General features: G+C 43.2%; 1 protein-coding gene across 2 annotated transcripts; it reads left to right on the forward strand.

The window, feature by feature from the left end:
- Positions 1-5,736: 5,736 nt before the first annotated feature.
- On the forward strand, positions 5,737-7,336 carry LOC117553575. Of its 2 annotated transcripts, XM_034227579.1 has the most exons (4): positions 5,737-6,082; positions 6,341-6,526; positions 6,893-6,930; positions 6,964-7,336. In XM_034227579.1, the coding sequence occupies exons 1-4, from the start codon at positions 5,914-5,916 to the stop codon at positions 7,192-7,194; spliced, it is 624 nt and encodes a 207-aa protein (XP_034083470.1). In that variant the 5' UTR covers positions 5,737-5,913; the 3' UTR covers positions 7,195-7,336. The 2 variants fall into 2 exon arrangements, with proteins under 2 accessions (XP_034083470.1, XP_034083469.1); XM_034227578.1 differs by having other exon boundaries at positions 5,751-6,082; positions 6,893-7,276.
- Positions 7,337-9,558: the final 2,222 nt, after the last annotated feature.

Raw genomic sequence — 9,558 nt, forward strand, 5'->3', positions numbered from 1 at the left:
GCACAGGGGACTTGTCGAGGCAGCAGAGGAGTCTACTTCTCTCTGATCAGTTCCACCCGTGAAGGGGAAGCCGCATCTCCCCCTCCCTATTAGCTGTCCTTGTGGGCTATTCCTCCGAGGGGGGGGGGGGCTGATGATTCTAGCACTCAGCTGCCCCTTCATGGTTCCTTCACTGCCATGGAAAGTGGTGTTCTGTCTCCATGAAGGTTTCAAGTACTCTAAATACCAGCTTCGGATGGATTTATACAATGTTTGGGGGACGGAAACAGTAGAAAAGAATGACAGTGGGTATCTTTCAAAATGCCTTGTCTGAGTTTATCTCTGGAGAAGGAGATAAAAAGGGGGATTTGTAGTGTAATATTTGTATGTATTCATATTAGCAAACTATGGATAAGCTTAAAATGGGAATAATTTGGGTAAAACTGTGAGCTGGATATGGGGCCTGTTGACATGTGTTTTTGAGGACAAAGGAAGATGGGGGAAGGTGAGAGCATGTCTTGATTTGCATTCAACTTAGATCTAGCTACAGTGTTTGTGATATTAAGAGAGGTCCCTTGGGTTTCTCTGGTGGTTATCAATAGTAGCAGTTAAGTGAATACTGTTCAAACAATACCTGTGTCTGTGTTTTATATTGATTTCTCTGTTTTATCCTTTCATAAATGTAAGGACTAAAAATGGCTATAAACATTCTGGGCTGGTTGGAGTAAACAGGGTTTTATTGCTCTGTGGGGGAGGTGTAGGTATGTAGGCCTTGAGACCTTTTGTTGGAAAGTGAGCCTGTTTGGTTTCCTGCTGGCCAGCGTTGCGTCGCCCAATGAGATGACCTGAAAAGATGACCAGCTGACCTAACCCCTAACCCCTCCTTCTTGCTCTGGTATATCTCCGGTGGATCCCTGGCGTTCGGTCTCTCTTCACATGCTGCCCCGAGCGAAAGGATCTCCGCAGCACGCGAACCAGGGCAGGAGTGAGCCGGCATTACTCCTTAACCATTACAATATAATTGTAATATATTATGTTGTATTGTAATGATTGTATTGCATTGTCATATTGCCATTAAAGTAGATTATTGTTAACGGTTACTTTGTAGATATGGATTCCTTCCTGTATTATAACCAGCTTGATAGGGACGCGCGGAGATTTGAAAAGCGGGCCAGTTTGCCCTCTAAATCTCTAACAAGGCTTAGCCAGTGTGTATTTCTTCCTGCACTACAAGATTTCGATGTGTACAAATCTGGGCCATTTATTGTGTCATTTCTCCAAACAAATACAGTACACATGCCTGTATTGGAGTCTTAAAAAGGTGCAGTAGAAGGACTTTAGCAGCATCATAAGAGGCCAACAAGAGTGACAGGGGTGTGTCACTGTGCTGAAGGAAAGTTGTGAACAGCTATCAGGATAGTCTCTAAAGACTTTCCAAGGGGTAACAATGCTGCTGCTGGAGTACTGATCTAGTGGATCTAGTGTTGATGTCATCTGTCTACCATATCCTCTTAAAATACTCTGTCTAACATGTTCTGTACATTACATTACATGTCATTTGTTAGACACTTTTATCCAAAGCGACTTACATACATTCAGTACTATGGACAATCCCCACAGGAGCAATTTGGGTCGAAGTGTCCTCCCCTGATTCGAAGTCCAGCACACCATCCACTGAGCCACAGCCTCCCAGTATTGTGAACGCTTTTAACGCTTATTAAATATAGCAGAACACATGCATTATTCTACTCAGGAGGGGAGTTTGACAGGGGATTACTCAAACACTTGATTGTACTTGTGGGAGTAGTCCAAGTAGTACTGACTCCAACAGTATCAATTTCATGTACAGTAGAACTTGTTGCAAAAAATCATTTTATCCCTCATCAAATATAGCAGAATACATGGATTATTGTACTCAGGAGGGGAGTTTGACAAAGGATTACTCAAGAAGTACACAGTAAAAATACTTTATTGTACTTGTGGGAGTAGTCCAAGTAGTACACAGCAAAAACCACAGTGTACATTGTACTCTATAAGAGTACATTTAACACCAGTCTCTGGGTGAATATAGGTCCAAGAGTTTGGTGTTCTCTGAACACTGTAAAAAGTGTAAAATATAAACTCCAAATAAAGAGTTTGATTTGAACACTTTGGGAGTCAAAATATACTCTCCAACAGTCCCAATTGTATTAAGAACTTATGGCAAAATATCATTTTATCTCTCATCAAAGATAGCTAAAAACATGCATTATTGTACTCTGGAAGGGAGTTTGACAGAGTATTACTCAACAAGTACACGGTAAAAGTACTTCATTGTATTTGTGGTAGTAGTCTAACAAGTACTGAATCCAACAGTACCAATTGTATTAAGAACTTATGGATACAAATCGTTTTATCTCATCAAATATAGCAGAAGTGGCATGATTTTCTTCTCAGGAGGGGACTTTGAGAGAGTATTACCCAAAAAGTACACAGTAAAAACTTCATTTTATTGTAGCAGTCAAACTAGGACTGAGTCAAACAGTGTCAGTTTTATTAAGAACTTATGGTACAAATGACTTGTATTGCAAATAAAGCAGAAAAAAACATGCAATATTTTACTCTTGTACAGCAATTACCGTAAAGGCGCTATTCATTGCACACTCAAAAATGAATAGCTGCTGATTTGACCAAGCGAACGCGAGAGACGGCTGAGTTGACCGCAGTTATGCAACAGCAACCGAAGCTAAACTGACTATCTTGACTACTTGTTGCTATCCTATTGTGGCATAAGCCGTTTTCTACAGGCACGTTATACCTTTTCATTATGATTCTACTTATGATAGTCCGACAGCACTGTAGTGTTGTCATCTAGTATGTGTATCTTGCTTTATTATAGACAACTCAGGAGACAGCGAGTATCGTTAACTGTGCTTTATTCCCGCTCTGTACTCCCTAATAACTGGTGTCACACATATCACATTCCGGGTATCCACAACTCCGGACCAAATAGTATGTCACAACATTACAAGCACAACCTGTGCAGCCCATGTATTGATTCCATCTGATAGCTGCTACAATACAAAACAACAATTCTGCCTGCCCTCCACAATGATCAATGACAGTGAACGGATGGTCAAAGTAAGGTACAAATAAACAGAATCACACGAAGCCTGGTTAGTGTTGCCTGACATTGTAAAGTGTGTTATTAAGTGTGTGGTTGCGTTCTAGTAACTTTGCTCAGCGCTACTGCTTGTTACAACTTTCATTTTCCGTAGGGCTACTCGCCATAAACTGTTATTATGGCTCAGGTTAATCTCGCCCCCTTCTGACGTGAGCGTGGTTCTTTAGAGCCGGCGGCTCCGCTGCGGCTGAAACAGGAAGAACCAGAGCTAAATCAGGCTGTAGCCCGGAACTGGCTCTGGACTCAGAACCAGAGAAGAACCAGTTAAGCACCAGAAAAGCACAAGAACGGTTCTTGAACCGGAACCGGTTTGGTTTATTGGCAGTTTGCAAACCACTTAAGAGTACTGGAGTGTGAAACAAGAGCTATTGAGTCAGTGTTGTGGTGCTGTTGCTTTGGTCTGGATCTGTGAGCTAACCACGCCCCGTTCATTTGCATATAAGGAATGGAAATGTGTCATTATGAAATACAAGTCCCATGAAATAAATAAATGTGTCATTATGAAATGCAAGTCTCTTGAAATAAATAAACGTGTCATTATGAAATAAAAGTCCAATGAAATAAATAAATGTGTATTTAAATGTACATGTATACATATTTATTGCCTCATTTATTTATTTCAGAATGTATTTCATAGGTATATTTATGTTTTATTTTTTTATTTATATATATATATGTATTTATTCAATTATTTATTTATTTATTTAATGTTGGCTTAAATGGCATTCCATAGTTGTCAACGTGGGAGTTTAACGTCAACAGCCGATTTAAGAAGAATGCATGAATGGAGAGTTATTCCTCAATCATGGTTATTGGAGTCTTACCCCCAGTTTCCACTGGGTCCGTCTGCGCCGCACTGCGCCGCGCCGCGGTTTTGGTCCGACCTCCTCTAGCGCCATAACCCACCGGACGCGTCCCAGAAGCGTTTCAGAAGCGTAGCATCGTGCGTGCAGGCTCGCAGTTTTGTTATTGATTCGGGCATCCTGGACATTTGTACTTCTACAAGAAAGTAAGTAGGCTACGTAGTTAAATGTTTTATTTTTGTGTCTGTTTAAATTGTGTTTATTGAATGGCTCTGTACTGTACCTACAAGTATTAATTAACTTTAAAACATTAATATGTAGTTACCTTCCACTCCACAAACTGCAGCGACTAAAAACCAGGCCTTGTCCTTTCTGATGTTGTCCTTGTAGTAAGCATTGGTTACATCATATAAAATAGTGTGTTTTTCCACTTCCATGATGAAAACCTCATTGTCCATTGTGCGTATCGTAGTGGAGGTGTTGTGATGAAGGAGGGGGGTCTGCTAAATTAGTATATGTGGGGCCTGGCCCGGATGCTCACCTTTCCACTTCCTGCGAGGGGGGGCTGCCTGCCCGACCTTAAGTTACGGCTGTGCCGCGGCAAAAATAGGATTCATCCTAATTTTAGAGAAGCGCTGCACTGAGCCGCTTCTGGGACGCTTCTGGGACGCTTCTGGGACGCGTCTGAGCCGAGACGCGTCTGAGCCGTAACACGGCGCGTGTGGTGGAATAGCACCCATTGACTAGAGTGGCCGCGATCCTTACGACCTCCGCGGCGTAGCCGTAACGCGGCGCAGCCGTAACACGGCGCAGCGCGGCGCAGACGGACCCGGTGGAAACTGGGGGTTACTGTCGCTTTCATAAGATGCAAAATATATACTATTAATATAATAGCCTTTTTTTAAACTTCCATGTACATTTGTGTTCTTTTCTCTTATATAGTTATCCTTCCAATCCAAGTATTGCTTGAATTTCTTAAGTTTATATATCTTATTATATTTTGGCTGATTTTAAGAAAATAAATTCAATTAAACCCATATTTTGCTTTTTTAAAAGCTCATTAAGATTAAAAACCCCTTTTTTCACATGAGTGTTTTTTGTAATTCTAACGTTTTCAGGGACAGATTACACAGACCGATTTAAGAGCAATTACAAAGTTTTATTTCCCAATCTTCAGTTTAGAAAATACAGAGTTCATGTTGCCACCCCTGTGATTTCAGACAGCTGCAGCATCCAGATACACAATGGGTACTATTTGTGGGGCGGCTTGTGGCAGAGGTGTGAGACTGCCAGGAGGAGTTAATAACAGCTGAATTTGTCACTGCCAATTGCACAAAACAAAGAGGTGTGGGGTTCCAAGGATGGGCACAGTAGCACATCACATGAGCAGATACGGGGGCACCTATGGCCACTTTGGACCCCACAGGCTGCATATGTCTGAGCAGACCCTCAGGAATAGATAAGCTAATGGCGCATTTCCACTGCAGAGGGTAGCCCCGTTTAAGCGTCCTTAACCGTCCTCAAGCGGCCAGGCCAATTTTTGGTGGCCTTTCCATATAGCCTAGCACCGGCTAGCGGGTACTTTTTCCCTCTTTTTCCGGCCCCATAAAATCGTGGTTCTATCAGGCCAGGGCCAGGGCTGAACTAGTGACGTCAACACTCTTGACTGCTGATTGGTCAGAGAGAATCATCACAAGATCGCGCGCGAGATCATCCCTAGCGTCGCATATATGTCTAGAAGCAAGCTTGCAGCATTTTTGTAAACGGAGGAGCTACAAAAATGGCAACGTCGAAGAAAAGCACACCGTGGTCGACCGAGGAGGTGACGACGTTCCTAAATCTCATTGGGGATGATAAAATCCAGCGGGAGCTCGACGGAACAACTCGAAATGTGAAAGTGTTCCAGGATGTCTCTGCACAGATGTCCGCGGATTTTCGAGGACTTTCCTGCAGTGTAGGGAAAAAGAGATGAAGAGTGAATATCGCCAAGTAAAGGACAACAATAACACGAGTGGTGCGGGTAGGAAACAATGGAAGTGGTTCGACTTGTTGGACCAGATTTACGGCCATAGACCGGCCAACGTTGGGAGGGAGGGAGGCCTGGACTCTGCAACGGCTTTACTGGAGTCCCTGCAAGGTACGCTCACTTCTAACAAATAAGTCTATTTTAATCCTTACATTAATGTTCGACAACCCATGCTTTTATGGAGCCCCGAAGAGCTACATAGCTAGCTAAGGCAGATAGCCTAGGCAGATAGCCTTAGCTAGAGCTATTGTTTGCTAACACCATATGTGCCATTGTTTACGTTCAGTTTTTCTTTTCTATAGTTGTTGTTGCTATTTAGTATTGTGCTGCAGTAGTTTGTGGAATTAACAAGTCATTTTGCTGGTCTAGATGATTACATTGGGACTAGTGAGGAGGAACATTCCCGAACAACGGGTGATGGCAGTTTTCCGTCCACAACATCGTCATCGAATCCAGAACGGACCCCAGCTCGACCACAGACACCAGCCGAAGAACCGACACCAACTCAACCACCAACGCCGAGTGCCATCACGACACCGCAGCGTGTGGTTCTAGGTAAGAAATAGAAATGGCAAAACGACTGGAATTGTGTTTAGTTTTTTTAAACCTTGGATCATCCATCGTCAGTAATTAAAATAAGCTATACCACTGTGTGGAAATGCTCTGTTACAAGTAAAGTCTTAGCTAGTAAGCAGCTAGTACAGTTGTGTGTGACTTCCTATCATATACATATATTTATATTCATTATCAACAGGCTGGACATAATGTAATTCACAATCATTGTAAACATCTAGGGCCAGAACTTTCTTTAGTTCACCTTACTGTTGTTCTGTTTATACATGTTATTCTTATATCCTTGTGTGACCTGTACCTGTCCAGTGTTTTTCACTTATTGCTAATTATTATCTTATTGTCACCCAGGCAAGAGGAAACGAGGAGGAGAGGATCGGGCCCAGCAGGAACGGCACCATGAACAGCACATGGCCCAGCAGGAACGGCACTTGGACTGGGCCAAAGCGTCTGCTGAGCGGAGATGGGAGTTGGATGCGGCCTTGAGAAGGGAGGAGGCCGCTCAAGCAGAGACCTTCAACCTAGCCTTCCTGCGCACTCTTGGCCAGGTGCTAGGGGGACTGGGCAGCCGACTGGGCAGCCGACTGGGCAGCCGACGTGGCAGCCGACGTGGCAGCCGACGTGGCAGCCGACGTGGCCCGTCTCCTCCGTGATACTTAAAATAACCTTAATAGTTATTGTACATATTATATATTTTTTATCTAGTTAATTTTTAAATGCAACATTTGTACTTTCTTGTTTATTTATTTTCTTTAAAATGTGCATTTTATATTTATTTTTACAATGCCATGTATATTTATGCTGGCTGCAATACAGTTTTACATTTTTTATTTGTATTGTTTAATGGCATGCCTTTTTGATACAACATTTTTTTTGTATTTTTATACTGCCATCAATAAAGTACTTCTTTGACTTATCTTATCTCTTGTTGATAATGAATTGCACCCAACAGAAATAATCACATAATCTTGATTTAGAGAAGATATAAACATACATGAATTTATAAAGCAATAACAAACACCATCAGTTAGGAAAAAGCCCATAAGATAAGTTAGTTTTAAGAGATTTAAAGCAAGAAATTGAGTTTGCTAGCTTGAGGTCTTCCTGTAAAACATTATTACATGTTTATTTTGTAATAGTATTAAGAATACATGATAAATACATAATACATGTAGTAGAAATTGCTCAATTGTAATACCCTCGTTCTACTAGACTCAAACAACACATTCCTTATATATTTCAAAGACGAGAGAACAAAAGAAGAAACCTATAACCCATTCAAGCAAGCTTTTAACATGTCTAGAAGAAAGATTGAGGTTATATTTTAATATATTATTTTATGTTGTGGATACTTTAGCCTCCATCCATGTTTACAATTGTCCACACTATTTTACACTTGCATTTATGAATATAGTTTTGCTGTGTTTTACACTTTAGTATTTATGTTTATAGTTAGCTTTGATATTCGCTTAATTGATTAGAAAGATTTTCTTTTCATGATCTGATATTTCCTCAAATGTTCTTATTATGGGGCAGTACTTACTGGTGCTTGAAATTCAAATATTTACTAAATATTCAATTCAGATAACAACATTTGTTTAAAACATTTGACAAACACATGTATATGAAAAAAAAAGATGTATTTATGTTCAATACAATGAATACAATACAATGCATATTTAGGTATTCAGGTAGCGCATCAAAACCTCTCTGATGTCAGTGCCCTCCTCCTCTGCACCTTGAGCCACTGCTACCCCAGGCTCTGCTGCTGCTGGTGCATTCCACCCATCATCATAGTCCTCTCCATGACTCTCGCAGAGGTTATGCAGAGCACAGCATGTTAACAAGCCACACACCAAGAAACAAGTAAACGATCGCTTCCACATCCTCCATTGTTGTGTGTGTTTTGTGAGTTGTGTCGCATTGAAGATGACGCCACTGCAGTTTTACCCAGCGTCGCTCCGCCCAAAAAGCCGATCGCCCCGCCTACACTGCGTTGCTACCCCAGGTCCTAAACTGTAATGGAAATGCGCCACGGCCTCGGACGGCCAGCGAGGCAGCCCGAGGCCTGAGCGAGGACGCTTAGGGACGCTTAAACGGGGCTACCCCGCTGCAGTGGAAATGTGCCATTAGAGGACGGCTTCATCCATCCATCCATCCATCCATCTTCTCCCGCATATCCGTGGTCGGGTCGCGGGGGTAGCAGTTCCAGCAGAGCCCCAAACTTTCTTTTCCCTGGCGACATCAACCAGCTCTGACTGGGGGATCCCAAGGCGCTCCCAGGCCAGCGAAGAGATATAAGCCCTCCACCTGGTCCTAGGTCTACCCCTTGGTCTCTTCCCAGCTGGACGTGCCTGGAACACTTCCCTAGTGAGGCGCCCAGGTGGCATCCTAACTAGGTGCCCGAACCACCTCAACTGGCTCCTTTCGACGCAAAGGAGGAGCGGTTCAACTCCGAGTCCCTCCCGGATGACCGAACTTCTCACCTTATCCCTAGACACCAGCCACCCTGCGGAGAAAACCCATCTCGGCCGCTTGTATCCACGATCTCGTTCTTTCGGTCATGACCCATCCTTCATGACCATAGGTGAGGGTAGGAACGAAAATGGCCCGGTAGACAGAGAGCTTTGCCTTCTGGCTCAGCTCCCTTTTCGTCACAACGGTGCGGTAAAGCGACTGCAGTACCGCTCCCGCTGCTCCGATTCTCCGGCCCATCTCACGCTCCATTGTTCCCTCACTCGAGAACAAGACGGGGGACGGCTTAACCCCTAGTTTCCACCGGGTCCGTCTGCGTCGTGTAACGGCTGCGCCGCGGTTTTGGTCCAGCCTCCTCCGGCGTCATACCCTACCGGGCGCGTTTCAGAAGCATTTCAGAAGCGGAGCGTCTTGCCTGCCGGCTCGCAGTTTCAGTTGATTTGAGCATATTTCCTGGACAGACTACTTTGTACAGACGAAGTTAATAATAATTGTAATATCCCAGTTATAAACGACATGAATCAAAGATGTGTTGCTGTATT

This window comes from Gymnodraco acuticeps, unplaced genomic scaffold, assembly GCF_902827175.1.
Source record: "Gymnodraco acuticeps unplaced genomic scaffold, fGymAcu1.1, whole genome shotgun sequence".
In the NCBI taxonomy this organism is placed as follows: domain Eukaryota; kingdom Metazoa; phylum Chordata; class Actinopteri; order Perciformes; family Bathydraconidae; genus Gymnodraco; species Gymnodraco acuticeps.